This window comes from Odontesthes bonariensis, chromosome 6 (genome assembly GCF_027942865.1).
Source record: "Odontesthes bonariensis isolate fOdoBon6 chromosome 6, fOdoBon6.hap1, whole genome shotgun sequence".
Classification (NCBI taxonomy): domain Eukaryota; kingdom Metazoa; phylum Chordata; class Actinopteri; order Atheriniformes; family Atherinopsidae; genus Odontesthes; species Odontesthes bonariensis.
The window spans coordinates 39,974,232-39,997,798 of record NC_134511.1 but is presented as its reverse complement, the minus strand read 5'-3'; the positions used below and the strand labels follow the sequence as shown (position 1 = coordinate 39,997,798).

General features: G+C 38.9%; 1 protein-coding gene across 2 annotated transcripts in view; it reads right to left on the bottom strand.

Annotated features, from left to right (window-relative positions):
* The window catches only part of edil3a (EGF-like repeats and discoidin I-like domains 3a), a 110,954-nt gene extending 87,604 nt beyond the window's left edge, over positions 1-23,350 (bottom strand). Inside the window, exon 1 of one of the 2 annotated variants that reach the window (XM_075468798.1) lies at positions 22,972-23,350. In XM_075468798.1, coding sequence (XP_075324913.1) covers positions 22,972-23,035 — 64 coding nt within the window. In that variant the 5' untranslated portion in view covers positions 23,036-23,350. The remainder of the gene's footprint in view (positions 1-22,971) is intronic. The other variant, XM_075468797.1, reaches the window with a different exon arrangement.
* Positions 23,351-23,567: the final 217 nt, after the last annotated feature.

Sequence of the window (23,567 nt, the reverse complement as noted above, 5' to 3'; positions counted from 1 at the left end):
CGTGCTAAAATCGAGCTTGAGATCAAAACTATTCTGCAAATTCAACATGTGAAGTTCTCAAAACATCAACATGCTTGTTAGCATTTTTTTCCAGTTTTTAACCCCAGGTATAAACAGTGTAGGTACAAATAAATCCAAGCAGTGGCTAGAGGGGCATCCTGTTAGGTAAGCACAATATTACCATTTTATATTATAAACACTTGACGTTTTGATGTATATGCATATATGTTGTAATGCTGCTAATACATTTGTAAAACATGGAGGACTCTGCAGATGACTTATTTAAATGTCCACTCCTCTTGGGAGGGGAATGTCCACTCTATGGCATGATAAGCTTCCATCCTGAGACATTGGTTTAATCTGACTGACAGCCAAGAGGCAGCAATGACCATCCATAATCTAAATAGGAACCAGCCAGCCTGTCGAACAAATGGCTGATATGACCTCAAGGTGTTCTGTGCAGATAGAGGAGCCAGTGCATGGTACGAGCAAGTCTAAAAACCCCACAAAGCATGTCTACAGTACATACAGTACATAATAAAAACACATAAATGTGTCAAATGCAACGAGATAGAGACATGTAAGCTTGTAAAATCTTCTTAGTTTTGATTTAATCATTTTGTTAAAAAATGGTGATGAAACCAGGAAGGAGCTCATCTAATTAAATCAAATAATTGAACTTAAGAGTTTTTGTAGAATAATCTATTATGTGGTGGTTTGAATAGGCAGTAATAACTTCCTTCCATCTAGAATTAATAAAGCATATCTAAATCTCAGTCTGAACATGCGGACATGCACAAAGTACAATCAGAGGGATGAGATCAATCAAGTTTACTTTAAAACAATTATAGTAGCATCTAAATGTCCGGGCTTCATTTGTTAAAGAAGAAGGAAACCTAATTTATTTAGAATGGCAGTAAGAGTTAAAAAGGAGTCCAAACCTTGGTACAAACATAGTGATATGTCACATACTGCCATTTAACGTAACATTTGCAAGATCAAATGAATGGCAAAAAAAGCTTGTAATGCAGCTCCAGAGATGTAGAGATTTACATAACGAAGGTAAACATGATATATTTGTTAGAGGAGACAATAGAAAAGAGGCTCACTTGAAGTGTATGGAAGTGTGAAATGCAATTGGACCTCAGACAAACCATGTGATCACATTTTTACAAGCTGACAAACACCTTGAAATAGAACCAGAAAAGGTGAAATTCAGTGAGAAGAAAGAAAAAATATAGCAGACAGGCTTTCTTAGAAAAAACTTATATATGCATACTTACACACATGCACTATATATACAATATATATATAGTGCATGTGTGTGTGTATGACTTACAAAATATCCTCCATTAAATTCAATGAAAAGAATCTGATTGACTCAGATTATTTTGAGTCAGGCCACACCGCATTAACAATGCATTGTGCCTTCTTCAGTGTTGTTTTTAGAGCATTAGCATTAACCATGTAACCCCATTACTGTTTTGATGTGTCTGCATTTGTCTGTGTGAGGGGTCAACACAGTGCTTGCAGTAACTGTGATTATGATAGCAGTGGATTGCACAGCTGTGAGACCCAGCATCTGTTTTATGATGTCGTTTACGATGGCACTGACCCCGTGGATGCTTTGTTTTCTGGAAAGGTTGACAAGGGACTTCAGCTTCATATCAGTTATTTACCAGAGCAGAGATTTTGCATTCAGTAGGTGTTCTTGTATGAGCAGCTGTCCCACAAATTTACATAAAATTTCTTGCCCAACTCTTGGCAAACGGTCCAAGATGGCAGGTTGCACTGTAACTTAATCTGGTGACCAGCATTGTTTGTCAGTTGGCTGCAGTCAACTTCTGCACAGATTATGTTGCCAAGCATTAAATCAGATTTAACAAGGGAAAAGCCAACAGTATTAGCCAGACAGAAGGCTGAGTTCCACCTAAATGTAGAATTGGTAAAGATTGTCACTCTTACCTTCATTGCGAGTCAGGCCATGACAAGGTCAAAAACAATTCAGTTAATGGATTGTATTCCCATTTAGCAGCGTTGCAGCAAGAATGACAGTCACTGCTGGCAGCCCAGAGACCACTCACTGAGGCTGACAAATCATGTTTCTGTCTGTCAAGTGTCTAGTTATAATTCTCTGAAAGTAAAATTGTTTAACTTTTTGTGTTTCTTTCCAGTATGCAGAAGCGAGCAGGAGACAAGGGAAGTTTTCATCAGGATCCAGTGGCTTGAAAAAGGCAGTCCATCAATTTATCACACAAAACAGTTCAATTTGCCACAGATCTGCATTTAATTAGCGCATGACTCAAGTCGCAGCTTAAAATGTTCCATGTGTTTCTGTGGGTGTGCGTGTGTTCTAGCAATAACAGGGCAATATTAAATATGATAATCAACTTGCACGGCAGGGGCAGAGTAGGGAAGCCGATTAGACTAATCTCGACGAGACAGATTAGCTGAATTTTTAAAAAAGTATTTTAGATTCTTAAATGTATTTCTAAAAGTTTGTCATATACTTTTTCTGACAAATAAGAAAAGAAAATGTCTGACTGACAGTCAGTGTGCATGTTCTACATTAGGTCTTTACCTGCACCACCTTCTAACATACACAAACACACAGACACGTGCGAACACTCTCCTAAACCAACAACAGATGCTCACAGCAGATCTATCTCCCACATACCATCACGATTCAAAGTGTTTGTTCCATCACAGCTGTGCTTATTAACATTAAATCATCTTGCTATGGAGGGGGTGTGAAATAACTCACAGACGCAATACCAACAATAATTAAGGAGGTATTGTTGAGGCACTTCTTTATCATTAGCCATCTCCAACTAATGACAACGAGACACAATAGCATAACTTTCATGTCAAATGCTGTAGTAAACACTATCTCTTTGTAAGTAAATAACCTATCTATCCTCATTTTTTTTCTTTTTTGTCAAAGAAGCTGAATGACATTGTAAAGGTGTCCATTAAAGAGTAGCTCCTGGACGTGGAACTTCAAATGATATAGCTTTCTTTTTTCCCCGTATTTAATCCGCATTCCAGGGATGCTTCACGTGCCATTTCAGCCTCTTTTAAGGAGTAACAAAAATAATAATAAATGAAAAAAAACAAGCTGCAAATACTGAAGGACATCCTGTGGTAATGTTTACACAGGTGCATGCAAGAAATCTCAAATTTGAGAAGGGGGATGCACATTTTCAACAGTTTTTGCTCTTTCCCATTTCCCCTCCCACTCAAGATTTCTCACATTTTTATACAGCGTTCTTACCCACAAATGGACAACTGAATAAACATATCAGTTACACACTTTCTGATGACACTGAGCCACTGCATTGAATGATAATACCAGCTTTAGTAACTTGGTGAATACAGTATACCACCACAGCACATATCTCTATCAGTGCAAGTCTACGAAAGGCATTCAAACAAAATGCACTTTACAAAAACCTTTGTGGTGTACATACTGTTCTGAAATAACTATTAATAACTATACAATACTAACTATACTAATAACTATAGAAATAATGTAATGATGACAAAGTGTATGGCCTAAGAGATAATTTCCTTTTTACAACTGTCCCAAATAGAACTTAATAAATATTGTTAATAATATCTCGACCGGGGCATGTCTGTGAGGAGTTTCCATGTTCTCCTCGTGCATGCATGCATGGGTTCTCTCTGAGTACTTTGGCTTCCTCCCACCATCCAAAAGCATGCATGTCAGGTTAATTGGTGATTCTAAATTGAACCTAGGAGATAGTGTGAGTGTGCATGGTTGTTTGTCTTGTTTGTCTCCGTGTGGCCGTGCAAAGGACTGGCGATCAGTCCAGGGTGTACCATCTTTTTCGCCTAACGGGAACTGGGATAGAGTCAAATACCCCCTAAACCCTGAATTTGAGTGAGCGGGTAAAGAAAATGGAAGGATGGATGTTAATAATTCTAAAAATCAACAGACTGTTACAAATCCCTAACATCACATTTTTTTAGTGAATCGTGTAAAGTATGACATTGGTTGTAACAGGGATTTTCAGTCAAATAGAGCATCAAATTGCTATTCCAAACATAATATAAAGAGAAGCTCGTTGGATCAGTCTGTCTGGAACAAAGGTGTTTCGGTAATGTGGTCAATACAGAGTGAGGACACATCCATGGCCTGATTCATACTGTGTTTTTGACATGAAATCGATATGATTTTTCTTTTCTTTTTAAGTGTTTGTGTGCAAAACCAAATGTGAGCAAATAACATATGCTCTCAGGCTTGTTTTTGTCAATATTGACAGCCAGTACCTCATGAGAAGATACCTGAAGAATACAGAGTTAGACAAAATTGACAGTTTTACTCAAAAATCAATAAAATGCAAAAACGAATGTTGCAAATAAGAGTTGTGTACTGAAATTAGATTGATTCCACATAGAAGAGGTGGAAAACTGAAACATATGGTAAGCCATCAAACAAAATGATTCAGTCAGATTTATTATTGCTTGTCATCCCAAAAATGCCTCCTAACTGAACAATAGTCCTCGAACTTATTTATTGAAATGTCTTGACAAGAAGTCCTCACTTCAGGGAGCTGTTTCTTACCCTGTCCCCTACAATTTACTGTTTTATATAACAGGACAGAAACAACATTACTTGAAATATGTGGTCAGATTAAAAACCCTAGCGTCTCTGGATTCACTTTATGCGGCAGCAAATACACAGCACATCAAATTTAAGATTGGAGAAATATCAGGGGGAGTGGGGTACTGAGAGAAGAAGAACGAGAAAGAAGAAGAGACGACAGGTCCCAGCAGAACAAGCCAGGCAGCAAAAGCCTCTACAGGGCACCACCATAAAGGAGCGGCTCACACCAAAAAGAAATGCTGCCTTCAGCCTCATGTATGCAGGTGAAATTCAGCCCAAGTATGTAAAGACAATAAACTAAAGCAAATAATATCTGTGAGTGCTGCAGCACATGGAGTCCATTAAGCAGCACAAGCTGTTCCAGGAAATGTTATGGTAATTTTCCACCCTTTTTCTATCAGAAACTAGTGTTTGCTTCAATTATCAAACATGGAGCTCTAAAGGTTAACTCCTAATGTCTTTAAAAAATATATATATGACGCAAAATTAAAAATAATCTCATGGATTTCTGAGTTTTAGTTTGTCTCCAGTTGTCAAATCAGTAATTATTCATCACCTGTAAACATGAAATACAAAACTGTCAGAAATGATTTATCATTTGTGGCTTTTGAAGCTGCGTTCATGGACTTTGGCTGCCCTGAATGCAAACACCCACTTTAGATGGCATCTGTTTTAATGGACTTAGCTCTCACCTCGTACTTTTTCCTCTTCATTTTGCACATTACCGGAGATAAAATGCTGAGTCAAAGCCAGTACTTGTGCTGCTTCTTTAACAAGAAAGATCATAAAGTTCCCCAACATTTCTAGTTTTGCAAATGAAGAATACAGGAAAAAGGAAAGATTAAGTCGAGGTGTTCTAATGGTTATGGGTTTTGGGTGAGAAAGGAAGAGGTTTATAGATCATCATGGATACTTGTCCCATATGCAGTGCTGCTTTACATGTAACTGATGGGCCCCTGAAGGTAGATCATGCAGAGATTTGGCTCATGCATAGCATGTTACAAGAATAACAATCATGGGAAACCACTAGAAGTAACCGCAGTAAGTCAGCGTATCTGACACCAATACTATCTAAACAGCTGATGCTGTTCCTGGGAACGCAGAGAAAAGCTAGACAATTTTGAATTTAATTATTATATGTACACGTTTATGTCGCTTTTATTCAAATCCAAGCTTTAGCTGGTATTTTTCAAGCTGTAACTGGCCTAAAAAAGCATCAGTCCACATAAAATGATCTCTTCTTTCATTGTGTATCATGTCGTTCACCAAATGACAAAGAATCCCAACTTGAAAGAGTAAACTGGATCTGTGTTTCCTTGCCAAGTGTGTGTGTGAAGTGTAATTTGTTCACATCAAAGAAGAGAAGAGAAAGCCCCGACTCATCCCACTGTATTCCACATTGTTAGTGTGGGAAGGAGGGGTGAAACCCTCACTCCTCCTAATTGGATGTAATCGCTAGAGGGAATAAACTTGCTTTGGCCTAAGGGAGGGGGAAGTGAGAAGAGAAAGAAGATGTTTAGAGAGGGCTGAAAATGCTAAATATCCCTAGAAGACTAAAGAAACATAGTGCGGTCTTAGTATGCCAAACACATACACAGCCAACTGTGAAGAAAGCGCTCTGTACAGATAAATGCACAAAGAGGCAAAAATCAAGAAGAAAAAAAGAAGAAAAAGAAACTGGAATTAAAAGAGAGACTAAAGGGAGATCCTAAAAAGCAGCACATCAAAGAGATGGATGGTTATTGATAACAAAGAACATGCTGGTCACTAAGTCTGAGAAAGCTTTTTGGATGATCTTGATCCAGAGAGGAGATCTAAGTCTTTATTACATTTGAAGACAACAGAACATAAGTGCTCTCGTGAACCCTGCTGAAGCAGTCTCCTATCTCTAATAACTTAAGCTGACAATGAATTTTATGACAAAATACTTTGGTACATGTTATGATGAATGTCTCCTGGGGTGGCGGCAGCGTGATAGTGTCAGAGTATATTGATAATCCAAGAGTGTGCAGACTCACACACAGAATTATGGGTCATTTATTTTCTTTAGATTTTTTTTTCAACTGAAAAAGCAGGTTTTGAATTTCAGTTATAGCCAAAATGATTATCAAATTTGATCCATCCTAAATGTTCCATCCCGTATGTATTTACATTCATCTCTAGTTGGGAATTTGTCAAAATGGACACATATCTGTCAGAGAGATCCAATTCAACTAAAACTGAAATGACTGCAGATTAGAAAGAGACGCTTTAAAATCAATCCTTTATTGTTTCACAAACTAAATTTAAGCAGTAAATGGTATTATGTATATGAGGCGTGCTTTGCTTTTACTCTGAGAACATATCTGTATCTCCCTTTTTGTGTTTTTTTAAAATGTGTTTTTGATCTTTTCAAATAACTTTCAGCATGATAGAAATGAAGCAAAATGTCAAACAATTTCCTCTACTTCCAATTGGTAACGCATGTAGGTAAAATGTCATTAGGGTTCCAGTTCCTCCTTCTCTCCCTAGAAGCACAAATAATTTTTTGTGTCTGCTGCATTACCATTTTCACCACCACTGAATAGGATTTAAGTTCTCTGCAAGCCTCTCCAAAACGCACAGCTTTTGTGGCCCATAATCAGCATCCACAATCAGTATGTTGTGGCTGAGCTCTGGTCACTGTCAGGTGAGGCTTCGGTATTATGTTATCCCCCAACTCAAAGGCCAGTCCTTGTCATAAAAAACACTTCTATTGCCACAAAAGTCTACGGGCAGGGAGCTGAGAGAATGTTCCTCATAGCCAGAGGGATCCTAAAACCCTATGTTTAGGTGAGTTTCTCTTAAAAATGCTTCTAATTGTCTTGGACCACCTCCTTTGTTACTCATACTTAATATTGGAAGTAAATCAAATTTGTTTTTCAGAAAGCTGATAATCCCACAATAATCTTACAATTTGGGTAAAATCATCAAGGCCACAGTAAACTGTGCTGGTTAAGACTTGAACTATGCTCTGAGAAAAAAAAGAACAGAGTGGTTTGAGGGAATGGGTTAAAAAATACCGCAGCTAGCATCTTTTCTTCCTTAGTTTAAAGGTCTCCACCCTCGTTAGGTTTAAGCTGGTCCCCCATTCTGCCCTCTATAGCTCTCATTACTGTGCATCCTTCCACAGCCAACTCTAAGCCCTGCGAAGGTGCACAAAGAGCTTTTGTCTCAGAATAAGATCGATACCTCCCCTCATCATGGGCCAGGGGCAGCTATAATGCACTCAGCCCTGGACCTGCAGGGTTCACAAGATTTTCAAGCAACTCAGGACTCTAGCTTCCCCAGGGTGATAGCATAGCCCATGAGCAGTACAAACCAGGAAGTAATTTCAGACTAAAAATTCACAATGTCTCCAAAACAGCATTAATATTTTGGATGTGAGGACCTTACGAGGTTAAGCTTGCTCAAAAGGTAAGAAATATGGATTTTTTGCCATGCTGCCATTGTAAGTCACTCTGAAATAGCCAACTATTAGAATGAACAGCGCCAAAAAACGTTAACAAAGTTAATTCCTCTCTGTGAGTATTATGCTTCCTACTCAATCATATAATTAAAACTGAACTTATCAACTTCATGCACTGAGCGTCTATTGGGTGAATCTCATGGTTCGGCCTTCAGATCCATTACAATTTTCTGTAGCTGACTAATTGATATTCATATATATATATGTATATGTATCAAATGGAGCCCTTCTGTTTCAGTCTCTGACAACAACACTAACTCGAGTCATTAGTTAGTTAACCTCATTTTGGTGGTCTTACACGATAAATAATTGATTTTATCCAATTTATTAAATATGTACTGTAGCTGAGGCAAATTGATCAGGCAGTATTTAATATCCCTTTAGAATGACAGATACGTTTAATAAATGGTGATAATGACACTGTTTTGCTCTGTATATGATTTAAACTTGAATCTAAGTCAAAACACCCATTTGATAAATATATACCAAACTAATCAAAGCTTTGGAAGAAACTTAAAACATAAACATGCTTTTGAAATTCTGACTTGCATACATCCAACGTATCTATTCATGCAGTATGTGCCACAGCAATCAAAAGTAGGAAGCCTAAACAAATGAACAGTCGTAAAATCTCCTCTCCATTCTAAATCATAGACTGGCAAGGAAACATAACAACAACGTCCTTTGATGAATTGTGCTAATTAATATCATTCGCACTCTATTTCAGGTTCTTGCTAATTAAGAGTTGGCAAATCGAATTTGGTTACATAAATATTTCACTGGTTTCACAATATCTCTGCCATTACGTGTCACGTTGGCAATGTGAATAGTTGCCGTTTCTAGATTAAGCATGAGCAACAGTTTTTTGGTTGGGTTTTGCCATTATCAACAAGGAAGAGCTGGATAGAATAAAAACTGATTATAATGCCACTCTATACATGCACATGTCCGCGCAAAACTGTGCTGATCAAACAACAGTCGATACTCAAAAATAAAGGCAAATATTTCATAAAACTGTTTGTGCTCTCTGTCTCTCTGAAAAGTGGCGCCCTGTGTTTGACTATCCATCAAAGTTTGCCGCATGTCCTTTAAAAAACCAAGCGAGCTGAGTTTTTGGGAAAACACACCCGTCAGGTATGAGGGGAGTTGTAATTACCAAATGTGCTCAGCATCCCATGCTGAGTGGGAGTTACAGCATGACTGACACCCCATTCCTCCAGCATGCATCGAACAGCTGATGTTACTGCGTGACTAAACGCAAGTTCACAACATGTCTCTCTTTCTTCTCTCTGCCCCCATCCCCTCATCTCTCTGCATGCTCATTACAGATGTCCTAGATTGCTTGGAAGCCAGGAGAGCGTCGCTAGCCTCATTACAAAGTTTGACACCTCCCATCTTTTGTACCTTTTTTCCCCGACAAGATCTCCCACATTCATCCTTTTTTCCCAGGAGCAGCCTAAAAAGACTCATCAAACATGTATAAAGAAGAGGAGCTCACATTCCAGCTGAATCCTCGTAGTGCAGACGACGGTGTCTGTGATGGAACGGGCCACTGCAGATGAACGGGCGAGGAAAGTTAAATAGGCAAAGAGAAAATGCCTTTTCGTTCAAAAGTGTGTCAGTTTGCAGGATGAATACATATTCAACAGCACACTGAGGCATTTATTTGACCCTGTTTGTTAAATGTTTTGCTCACTAGCTCTCTTGTTGCCATCATGTTTTCTATGTGGCATTTTGGATGAGAGGGAAATTATGCCACACAATTACATAATGTGACTGAGAAATGCCCTGATTCAAAATTCACAAAGGATGAACTAGCATTGCAAATTCAAATGTTTAGTCTTTTTTTTTTGCTGTGAAGGGAGACAAAGATAGTTTCAATGAGCTATTCACGTTTGATATATCCAGGAATGTCCTTTTGATCATTTATATATATTTTTAAGTTTTCTTATGATTAAAAGAATAAAAAGATTTGTGGAAAATTTTGACGTTTGCTGTGTTGCCAAGAATAGCTCATCTCTTGGAGCCTGCAGTCAGTTAGTTAACTATAAAGCAAACTGAGAGCCCTGCTTTGTCTGAAAAACAATCTTCCACTATCAGCAGCTCTGAAGCTCGCTAATTATCATTTTGTTTATCTAATCCTCGCAAAAAAAAAAAAAGTTTAAAATTTGCATTTTACTGTGAAATTCTGTCCAAGCCCAATTCTTGGCCAAGGACCGATCTGAAATCTCAGCTGGTGTGTTGGTGCTCTCACAGAGACAACAAGACTTCCAGAAGTGGTAAAAATGTACGTTTTTCCACTGTAATCTATGTGCAGATGGAGACATCCCAAATGACACATTCGGCAGCAGTCTGTTGTAGCCACATATTCAATTAACTGCTTTGTGAAAGGTTTTAATCTGTTTGCCTAAAACTTGACAACAAAGCAAATGAGCACGCTTATCCAAGAGGTTAACCAACTGTTTTAAAAGCTTCTCTGAATGTCTCACACATTAAACATTCGATTTGAAAAAGCATATGAGCATCATTACGGCTTTATCAGAGTTATCACTTTCCATTTCACTAACATTGGTTTTAAGCTGATGTGACTGAATGCATAAAGTATATACTTTTAGAATCGGTTGCAACATCTGATGCTTGAACATCTTAGTTGAACTAAGATGCATTTAATTGTTAATAAGTATTAAAAAATATATTTTCTTTAGAGGAAGAATGAAGCATATGTCATACCTAGTCTTAGTGATAATAAGCACATATACTGAGTCTTGCATGAGACCAGATGTGATATAATGCCAACATACGTACAGTATGGATGACCTGGTAACCTTTGCCGCTAACACTTTTTTTACTGTAAGGCTGCACAGAAGTTGAGTCACATCGTGGGAATTGCTTATTTGTTTAAAATGGAAACTCTTAAAGGACAAGACCGTTTTTTTGACATTGGGCCCTTGATTTCACATTATAACATGATGTTCTACTCACGCCTGCTTGTTGTTGGTAATTTGGAGCTGTTCCGAAGATATTCGAGAGGCGTCTGGCTGCTCTCTTGAGACATTCGGCCATGAAACGGTTTCCTATGGGCAACGTTATACAGGCACAAACTATGCTGTTTATAATTTAATAATTACTGTACACTAGCACTGATAACGTGGAGGTGCGTCGCTTACTTAAAAAAATCCGGGTTACTGTAATTTTGAATTTTAGCCGAATGAATAAATAGGCAGCAGGTCTGTGGGCTGTCTGTGGTAGTAGCACGACGATGACGTCAGTAACACCCACTTTACGACAAAAAAAATCAAAATTACAGTAACCCGGATTTTTTTAAGTAAGCGACGCACCTCCACGTTATCAGTGCTAGTGTACAGTAATTAATAAATTATAAACAGCATAGTTTGTGCCTGTATAAACTTGCCCATAGGAAACCATTTCATGGCCGAATATCTCAAGAGAGCAGCCAGACGCCTCGCGAATATCTTCCGGAACAGCTCCAAATTACCAACAACAAGCAGGGGTGAGTAGAACATCATGTTATAATGTGAAATCAAGGGCCCAATGTCAAAAAACCGGTCTTGTCCTTTAAACTGTCAGAAAAGTTAAAAAGAGAAGTTGCATCTCATCTTGCTCTACAACATAAAAAAAGGGTAAGAAGACGAAGGGTGAGTCAGAGAATATCGTCAATACTTGTTGCCCTCACTGGCCTAAGCTCTGCACTCTGTGCACTGGAAAGGGCAGACTTAAGAAACTTTGATTTCTTTGCCTTTTTTTTTTTTTTGCTTACCAAGTGCCAGAGTGTGGAAGCAATAAAAGGCTGTGTACACAGCAGCTTTATCAGTGATGATGTGTCTCTGAGGGACATTACTGAACCTCCAAATATTATACCGTAGCTACGTCTCAGCGGTTATTCTGATGGACACACATAGCTCAAAACTTAGTATTCACAGAAATCCTTTAAAAGCTTCGCTGATTTACTGCAAAGCTGAACAGTATGAGACACAAACAAGAATCCATTGTGAAATAAGCCCCTGCCCCACAAAACGTCAGTTTAATGCAAGGTGCAGGTAAAACCCAGCCAACAGTTTTATTTATAACATTAAATCTAATATTCACCCAGCAGCATAATGTTCCTAAAAGCCATTGTTTCAGGTGGTACCAAAATAGCCTCTAGTTAGCATGTGTGAAAGTACGATAAAAAAATGAAACAGAAGGTGAAATATCACACAAAGCTTCCTCATCAATGCAGTGAAGCTAATTAATTATGATTTTTTGCTTCTATTATTGTTTTTTTGTCAGATTCCTCACAGTTTTCATATTATATATACAGTATAAGGCAGACACATTGTTCACAATGCATCTGCATTCCAATACACCCAGCAAGGATGACTGGGTGGCATATATAAATATTTGATATGCAGGTAAATATTTGACGTACTTCAAACAGTAGTAAAAAATACAGACGACCCAGGCATGGTTTACTTGCAAAACAGAAAGATGAAGAAAATAATCCGCCTGCTGAATGATTTTGGTGAAATGATTTTGGGTGTTTAATATGGAAACGAAACTAAAGTCAAACATTTCAAATAACCCTTTAATGCCCTACATCAACGTTTGGTAGGCATATTTTACACGTTTTCCCTTTTCTGTCACTTTTGATTAAGTCAACAAAACCTAAGTGTTCACAGATTTATTTAAGGTTTTCCGCTAACGAGTCTTTCTTGGAGTCTTCTTTTCATTTGTTCAATACAAGCAATGATATAAAGATGATTGTGCCTCTGCACAGTCCATCTTGTACATTGCAGTTACATACAAAACAACGTTCACTATAAGATAAAAAAGTGACAGAAGGAATTACTTGATTGATTGTGTAATAATGTACAAATGAAGATGTGTTTATGTATGTTTAAGCATGATGGGCCAGATTAAAATGTCCAGGCTGCGTTGCACATGCTAGGACTGAATTAAGCCTCCACTGAGCCTCCACTTGAGGCGTGGATGGGAAACAGGTTAATAGAAGGACTTAATTCAAATGTGAGGAGAGAGCTAATACAAACAAAACTAGAGTACAGTCAACAGAGTGCTATTTCATTTGAAAACACCTTCTACACAGGCAAAGCAGATTCACCTAATCTCAATGGTTCTCATTTTCCTCGTGGGCTTTGCTGTTCACAAAGGCTCTTGGGAAGTACATAAACCTGGGTGATCATGCTGAGGACACTTTTTTTTTTTTTATCTTTTACAGTTTTACAGTTACATTATATGGTCTTTTATTCACTTACATGTTTCCTTTTCGGGACAAACCCTCCATTCCATTTCTTTAATATAAGTCAGGCAGGGGCATTATCTACACAAGTAGCTAAAACAACATGCAGGTTGACCTTGGCTTTACTTGGGAGCCAATGTAAGAAAGGAATATTCAGAGGAACTGAGTACTGCCCATCGCAAAAAAAAAAAATCACTGCCAGTTGCCATTATGTTAGAAGTGACTTTGTCCTTCACTTCTTTCCTATTCTTTCTCCCTCACTGTTTTGCAATGATCATGATCAGTTCAACTCCTCTGATTCAATGGAACTTTATTGTGTATACGGCCTGTAATACTCCAAATATTACTGAAATGAAGAATCCGAAGGTGCAAAAATCCTCATCGTCTGATTCATATCTGAATCTTACTAAACTCCAAAACACGATGCAACTTGTTGCAGCAATTACCACAGTGGGGAAGATGATTATTTTTCAGCTTTCTAACGGGCTGTACTTTGAAGTTTGAAGGTGAGTGGTTTCTGTCCATTCAACTGCACATTAAAGGGAATTTCCATCCTGGCTCTAATAGCTCTCTTTCCCTCCCTCTCCTCTCTGGTCTGGTACCATACATCCTCGGGGTATTCTAAAACACCTGGGCTGAAGATATTTCACTGCAAATTACACTTCACTTCTCAATGGACATGCCATTACCAAAAACACCCCTGCCAAAGACAAGTCTTTGGGAGAAGTTTGTTTATATTTGAGATAAAAGCATATATACAGGCTGGTAGCCAAGAACATTTCAACTTTTGTTTTAGCAGATACTTATTTCTCTTAATTTTAGTCTTTGACAAGAAAGCACACCTGCAAGCTCTCAGCAGAACGCAGTGTGGCATGAAAATTAAAGGGGTGTATTTATTCAATTATTTTTTTAGGAAAATGAGTAAAGTATCGATACACATACAGGTTGTGCAAATGAGGCAATCACTCTGTGAAATCACATTTCTGCATGAACACATTTTTCACACAGAAAATCACACCTCTGTGCACCCACACACATTTAAACACAGTCTTTGCAGGTACTAATATGGCCGTATATCATTTAAAATTCTACAAACCAAAACATTACGCACAAAGAAATCCTCAAATAATGCATGTAACTACAACTCCTTACAAGGAGTGGAAAGAAAATAATGACAGATACGATGAATGGACATAATATGTGCATCCCGCTCCACATCAGAGCCATCAACCATCCTATAGGAATATGCACACAAGAATGAGTGGCCCACATCTCCCAAAGGCACATTGGACATGAGAAAAAAAGCCACCTGCACCTGTCTGATCTAGAATAAATCGATTGGGTTTGTTTAAAATGTATTGTGTTGAAGAGCCCACAAGATAAACTTTATCACACCAGAGCAAAGCTCATTGCTTTAACTCCTCCATCTTGTCTGGACTAAGACCGGCTTAAATGCAGTCTACGGCAGCTAAAGGATTTGTAATGAATACAATCGTAAATGTTATTATCTTTGGTTTTTAACTGTCAACCTCTCCTTCCATTAAAATCTTAAACAAGCCCTGCACAAGAAGAGGATTACAAGCTTACACTCAAGTGCAAAAAGATCTTATGCCTTCACAGAAAGTAAAAGGCACATCACAAAAATGTGCCAGGAAGTACATTTCAGTGCAAACAACAAATATTCAACATCCTTTGCATCATCATCCGATCCGTAAATGAGTTTCAAAGTCTAAAAACTTCAAATGCAGTTTAAACTTCATTGTCTCAGAGCTTTGGTCTGCCGGTAAAACCTAAACCAACTAAAACTGCAAACGCCTCCTCAGCCTCACAGAATTGCTGCAGTTCTGACCTGAATCCAAAATAATTTGTTCCGCTCATTGATCTGCCATAAAGAGGTGCACTCCCTAATTCATAGCCAACACTGATAAGGAGAGACTGATCCTGGCGAGACACCTCCCTGACAAATGGGATAGGTTTAAAGCACGAAGGGGCCACGCCCACTACAAAGTAAAAGTTTTGCTTGGCTTGCATAAGGAATGCAGTGAAGATCCACCCTGATCTTTGACATTGCTCAATGAAGTCTCGTTATTCAACTCCCTTCCCACAGGCATGTGTGACATGCCTGGTAATATCCAAACAGGCTCACTTACGCTGACTCTGCACCAGGCAGGAGTTAAAAAGGACTAACAAATCAAAAGGTGACACAGATAGATAGATATACGTAGATAGAATTGTGGTGAAGTTAAACAAGAAAACATTTTAACTAAAGAGGCAGCCCCTCTGTTCTCTGTTTCTCTCTAAGAATAGAGATCAAACTTTTCTGCATCCAACTGCAACACTTTACTGATTCCCAAAAGGAAAATTGGGCTGCAAAGTAATTATACTATTGAAGTTAAATAGAACAGAAAATTATGAAATTTGGGCTTTTACATTTCATGTGGAAGCAAAAGAAGCAGAATGATGAGTCTTTGGAATGTGACCAATTAAAAAACTATTTTTCTTTATTAAATGTCTAATAGTCCTTCTCTATGATGCGGGTTCACTCTCTAAAATAAGGTCTAAGAAATGCTTTCAAATGGAATAATGGACCTTTACTACAGTTTACTGTAGTACTACAATTTTCAAGTGAACAAGAAACCACATACAATGGCCTCTAGTTTATAGGTGAAGTGGTGGGTATTATAGCCTGTAAAAGAAGTTTGCAACGTAAGCCTTAAAGCTGCAGTCTGCAAGATTTGTTGTTGTCATACGTAAAGTCCTACTTTTTGGCATTTTAAGAGTTTACATGATCTATCAGAACGCTTGAAGTTGAAAACGGTGACCTCCGTAGTCGCAAAATGCAAGAAATGCTTATTTTTTAACCGAAAAATAAAAAGTTATTCAACTTCCTGTCCCGCCCCTTCAAAACACATGAGAACTCGTGCACGTAGACGTGCACGCCAGATGCGCCTACACGACTCCTCATTCATCAACTCACCTGTCATTTGCGATCATGGAAGACACAGTAAGTAGACTCGCCCGTAATGAAGTTCAATAGTCCAGATAAATAAGCGTGGGGACGAGCCTACCTTGTATCACGCGTGCACAATCGGTGATTGACAGGCAGCAGAGCCCAGCTCGTAAACCTGATTGGTTACCTTTTACCGGTCCGGTCTGCAATTTTGTAAACAAACCTGCTGGCTTTGGAGCGACCTAGTGGGACATATAGGGGACCTAGAGAACTCATTTTTTTTTGTATTGGGGTATTTAATGTACTACTTTCAGAATCACCGGACAGTTCCAGGCATTATGCTTGAAAAAGAGTTGCAGACTGCAGCTTTAACTGGATGAGTTGTTATAACTGGCAACTGCCTGAACACATGGTGGAAGAAAAATATTTTGATGTGATTCAATATCATTTCTGTAGCAAAGAAAAAGCCACTAAGCAACATATCAGCTAATGTGTGTATAACACAGAACAGCATTTTAATGACTCCTACTAAACAAATCATCAGAAAACATGCTTGCTGTTAGGTCCTAATATATTTGGATCCCAAAGATTTAGGTTTTTTTAGCTGGTGACGTGGACCTGACATTCACTTTAGACGTGTGTTCATAATCTAATTTGGGAGAACGTTTAAGCTGCTTAAGATGTAGAACCCACTTTTTTCAGAAGGTGAAATTTGATTGGATAAAGTAACACGGTCACAAATTTGATTCTCATTTTTATTACTTTGCACAGAATAAATTGAAGCCTTAAATTTCTGCTTTTTTTCTGCCTTTAGTTTTGTCTTCAACAAATGAAATGTAGTTTGGTGTGCTTGAGCTCGCGTGATTGACTCGACTATTTCAGAATTTTTTGGGTCACTATCCATCTGTACTGTGAAGCAGCGGCTAATCAACTTTGCTGCATTAGGCTAAATGTGAGCAGACAGCATATCACTAAGCACATCAGAATTCACCCAGCTTCCTCTGTCATATCGTCGATAAACACTAGTGATTAGAGATATGCTGATTGCCTGACTGTTGGCTGGAGTCCGTTTAGTTTGACCTGCTGTGACCAGTGACCAGTAGATCAGACTTAAGAGAAATGCTTTTTTTGCAATAATAATTCCATCAAGAAACATGCAGCACTTGATTCTTAGGTTTCCAGTGATAGAGACGGAGGGCTCAGTAAACTGGAGCCATTTTGGAGAAAATGTGAAAATTCTTTATAGTCATGGTTCAAATGTGACGACAATTAAAACTATCTCAATTAAAAAAATAAATTCTATCTTTGTTTCTATGTTTCTGGGTTTTTTTTCTATGAAAACTGATAGAGACCATAACCTAAATCGCAAGGTAAGCCCTTCTGAAATCAGAATCAGTCTTGAAAAATACAGTTGGGGTATTTCTACAGGAGAACCAGTGACTTTTGAAACCTTCAATGTACATGTCATCCCCCAACCTCCACATGCTTTACAGGTAAAGATGCATGATTTAAATCAGAGCCTTTCCAAGCATTCTATAACAATATCTTCCCAATAATTTAGTACAAGCTGAATAATTTGACTTGATTTGTCCACAGAAAAGTGTTTGTAAACTACATAAATACAACTAAATTGTATTTATTCATGTATTGATTTATTTAGTCATTCGTTCATTTATTGGAGCAAGTTCTAATCTCTTTTGTGGGTGCTGTTAACCCAATGGTGAACCCTTCATTTGCACTTGTGAAACGTTCTCTTTTTAGTAGACTTAGATAATGCCGTGCCTTTCTTCCTCACTTGGCTGAATGTAATTAAGGAGGTTTTTCTTTACCACGGAATGGATAGTGTGATCTTTCACCGATTTTGTCTCCAGCAGACGTCTAGGTTTTTTTAGCCTGACAAGTTTTCAGTGCCTTGTATCTTCCTCTGAACGTACCAAACCTTTGTTATGCCCACTCCTAAAGTTCTAGTTGTCTCTCTTGAGGATTTGTTTTGTTTTTGAGACATAAAGATTGACAAATTTTTTGACTACGATTTGTGAGATCACAGAAACAGCAGATTCAGAATAAAACTACATTGTAAAATTTCATTTCTATTTCCCATTATCTATTTCTCATTAAAATACAGTTGGGTCATTAATCATGACCAAGTGGTATTACTTAAAACCAGTGTGATCCTATTAAAGCTCAAGCTATATGATGGTGTTATTATGTATAAAACTAATGTACACTCAACATGATCTACTGTAAACAAAACATCATCCATTTTCCATACTCGCTTCATCCTATTCAAGGTCACAGGTGCAGCTAAAGCCTATCTCAACAGCCATCAGGGTACACCTGGACGTGTCTCCAGTCCATGACAGAGACAAAGAAGAAAAGCAACCATGGCTGCTCATGTTACATTTAGAATGGCCAAATAACCAAACATGCATGATGTCAGACTGTGGGAAAAAGTATCTAGAAAGAACTCATATAATATAAAAGATTACTATATCCAGGGGTCTCTTTTTCCTATCAGAGCAAAATTCTGAATTTTGGCACTGGCTTGATTTGAGTGCCATTGTAATGTTGTTTTCAGTAAATGAGACTGTCAACATGTCTGAGAACATTCAGAGTCAATGTTTTCAGAGTTTTGTGAATAGTAGAAGACATTGATTTGAAGGATTAAGGGAAAAAAACAACAACAATGTTGTGTGTGAAAAGAGGCTATTTTTACTACTGATCAGTCTTTTGTGTTTGTCTTTTGTCTGTGTGAGATGTTGAAACACCTTTCTTTTTCATTCTCAGAGGTACAAAGGCTACGTTGATAAGTCTGATGTCACCTTGAAAATCTAAAAACTGGGCCTGAAGCACAGCACATCACTGACGTCGGTATTGTAGTGAGACAAGTCATATGATTTCTCAGTTTCAAAGGAGAAAATCAGATACAATGGCACTGCAAAAACAACAGAGACGCTCACATTTTGTTTCTGTCTGAAAGCTTACATGAATCTGTGTTGGCTTAAAGGATAAGATCGTTTTTTTGACATTGGGCCCTTGATTTCACATTATAACATGATGTTCTACTCACCCCTGCTTGTTGTTGAACATTTGGAGTTGTTCCGAAGATATTCGCGAGGCGTCTGGCTGCTCTCTTGAGATATTCGGCCATGAAACGGTTTCCTATGGGCAAGCTTATACAGGCACAAACGATGCTGTTTATAATTTATTAATTACTCTACACTAGCACTGATAACGTGGAGGTGCGTCGCTTACTTAAAAAAATCCGGGTTATTGTAATTTTGAATTTTTGTCGTAAAGTGGGTGTTACTGACGTCCTCATCGTGCTACTGCCACAGACAGCCCACAGACCTGCTGCCTATTTATTCATTCGGCTAAAATTCAAAATTAGTAACCCGGATTTTTTTAAGTAAGCGACGCACCTCCACGTTATCAGTGCTAGTGTAGAGTAATTAATAAATTATAAACAGCATAGTTTGTGCCTGTATAAACTTGCCCATAGGAAACCGTTTCATGGCCGAATATCTCAAGAGAGCAGCCAGACGCCTCGCGAATATCTTCGGAACAGCTCCAAATGTTCAACAACAAGCAGGGGTGAGTAGAACATCATGTTATAATGTGAAATCAAGGGCCCAATGTCAAAAAAACGGTCTTATCCTTTAAGGAGCATGTTTCTCCCCGCGTGACCATCCTCATCTTGTTGCTTTGTCAAAGATCTTGATAAGCGCTTCCTCTGTGTGTCCTTGCAGCTCCTATACTCGTCCCTCTAGTGCCCTCCTATTATGTCAAGCATGAAATGTAGGCAGGACGACAGAGGTCTGACTACAGCACGAGACCAATTGCACTTTATCCATTAACATGTCACCATAATAGAAAAATGACCTCTCCCTCAAATATTAAAGGCATTAGGGGACATCTGTACTGACGATGAATTGCCCAATTACGTTCCACAAACATCCCAAAAAAAGAAAAAAAAAAGAGAAAGAGAGCCAGTCGCCAGTTTCCCTGTATTCCATGCTGAATTTCCTTTTGCGTGGAACCTCGTCCATTGAGTCACTTTGATTCCTTTGGTTATCATGGCTGGCGATCTGACATAGGTCTGACCTCTCTCCACTGATTGAAGATTGTGCCATTTAAAACCAGAGCGAAGGACACCATGGAGGTAGGTCACAAGTCATTGTTACTAAAAGTCACCCATACATCAGCCATAACCTTCAGTGGCCAGTAAATGTAATGAGCTTTTAGATAAATCGCTATCATCTACATCCATCTTCCATTAATTAGCCATTTAACTGTTTGCAAACAAAAGCTCTGTCTCTCTGCTCAGGGCAGGGGGCGACATGTTGATTTGAAATATCTTAATTTAAAGTAACTCAAGGATTAGTAAGCAATTAACTTAATCCTGTAATTTGTCTCAAAAAGTAACAAAGCAATAAAGTATTAATTTGAGGTTTCATCTCTCCATTTCCACACAGATTTATTTTAATCCAAATGTGCCAGTCACTGCCAAAGAAGCATCCTTCTCTCTCAAATTAGTCTGAACGCCTGGAGAGCAAATGATCAAGCCAATCTAAGTCAATATATCTGCAAATATTCCAAAAAAGACAACATTTCTACATCAGCAGATTGTTTGACAAACTTCTTGAACCTTATTACACAGTGAAATCTCTGTCCAAAATAAAAAGCAACCAACAATTTTAGCACTAAACACGATTCACCAATGGCAGACAATCACCCTGCTACTCCAGATGGCTGTCCATTTGCCTAAAAGGCTTTAATTTAGCAGCCATTATAATAGGAATGGAGCTGAAATTAAGATGCATAAAATTCATTAAAACTCGCTTGCTATACAGACACAAAAGCATCTTACATTTCCATACACTGGGCGCAATCGTGTGCTTTGTCCGGGCCTGACAGGCACAATCCCAAACAATGTGTGAGAGTCGGCACCAGCAACCAACCAGAGGATGTGATGTATTGCACACTGACTTGGAACAATGAAGTCTGTTTTACCTGAAGGCGAACGTTTCTACCACATCAATTTGTTTCAGTGGCACTCCGTGACATCCCCAATAGAGTGTTTGTTACCAGCTATCTCTGTAGACAGCTGCTATCTTTGACTGATGACAAAGGGTAAGCATAATGCTTCTTCAGTGCAAAAAAAAAAAAGATTTCTAATGATAAGAATAACGTTTTTCTTTGAGACATGGAGTATGAATACTTTGGGGCCCAGTCAATCTGTGATGTTTTCAATCACTATTAGTTCAGTCCTAGTAAATCATAGATCATATATAATAAATCCTTCATCTACCTTTTCATACCAACTCCTTACAGTGGATTAGTTTACAGCCGTACCCAGCTTGGAAACAGATGGACAAAGATCCCTTCCCAATACCATAAATTTAACTGGGATATGATTAATTGAGCGACCATTGGGTTGTATTTTTAACTCAGTGAGCCTTGAAACAAGTCGACCCACAGCACCACGGCTCTTGCTTTTCCTCCACATTCATTATCCCGGCCTACCAGGGAGTATTATGTCTTGTAAAAGCTGACTCTGAGTTGACACTGTGGCTTAGGGAGCCCTAGAAACTCTGCTTCAGGCACACTCCTTGTGTAGAGACTGAGGTCTGTCTGACATGTGTGACTCCTGAGGCAAGCATGTAGTTAAATGGATAGAGACAAGGAGGATGGCGTGACCCACTTCTATTAGGGCTACAGTACGCTCTTTTCTTCACAGAAGATCCCACAGGTACTGTTCTTTGCTGTTTGTGGACAAAATACGGCAAGCAAAAGCTCACACATTCCCATCACCCAGAGAACTACAGAGAGCAAATGAGGCAAGGACGTGGAGTGATCTGAATGCTGATCTAGGTGTACAGGTCAATCTATAAGTTTTCAACAAATTTCCTTTCTAAATAAGGCAATCTGACAGGTAATGGTAGGACTCTGAATTAGACTTGTAACGTCCAATTGACCTTTTAGTGATGTCATCCTCGTCAATAATTACAAGAGGAGACTCTCTGTCTCCTCTTCCAACTGATAACATTTTGGTGCGTCTCTGACCCTCATGCAGGGAATCTTTCCATTTATCGTTTTCTTCCTCCTAATTTCATTAGTTAAAAAGGAGTGACGCCCTGTCTGCGTTAGTCGAGGACGCTAAATCTGGACGCTCAGCTCATTTTATCCCGTGGAAGCATCACAGAGGAGGGAGGCATGCAGCTGATGAGGATCCCAGTGAGGGCGCGCAAACATACCGGAGCGGTGCCCATTTTTATTTGAACTGTGCGCACCATAGTGCGAAGACTGATTTGGCTGCGACCAAAAAGAAATTCACGCACGATCAAACCCCCCTCTGTCCGTCTGATCGACTCAAACAAGTGTCCTAGAAACACATATATAAGCCTATTAACTAACGAGTGGTGAACATACACACACCGGGCTGCAGCTAACAATAGACTCACAAATATGCACCTTATATTTATGAAGCTATTTGTGTGAAATCCTCGCTTTGAAATAGTTAGTTCACCACTTTCAACAAGGATAAAGACGTCCCAACCACTACCAGTCGCTCTGTGGTATTCTCATTTTCCTGGTGTGAAATTGTTATAACAACAATAGTGACAGTCTGTCACTTTTCCACTCACCGCTCACATGCTGTGGGACAGCGGCGCTCACACACATCACGATGAAAAAGAGCAGCGGTCCCATCCTCGCGCAACCGTCAGGTGTGACTTCCAAGGTTACAGGAATGTGCTTTAAGGAAGAAAAAAAATCACACGGCCAAAAGTTCTCTTTCCTCCGCTCTCTTCAGGCTGCAATATTGCCCACGGAGATGCTGGTGTATGTCCTATCAGGGTGAAGTAGCTCTTAAGTGATGAAGTCGGCAGAGAGACACAGTCGCCTCCTGGAATATGTCAGGCAGGAACAAGTAAAACTGTACCTGCCGTCTACTCCTCGTCTGCTGCCTTCCCGATCCTACCGCAGTGGAGAGATGTTGTGGAGACGTGCGCGCTCAACGCTCCCGGACATCTACTGTCAAGCCTCCGGAGTTAGAGGGGACTTCCGGTTCGTGGTTACAAAATAATGCTTGATGATTCCTTTTATTTCTAAATCTATTATAGAATCAGTCCCTGGCGTGAAGAAAAGAAAAAGAGGAAAGAAGCCATTTAAGTGATGACTGTGAATCGCTTCGTATTCCTCAAACAGCCAAGTCGGAGGACACATCCAGTAGTCATCAAAA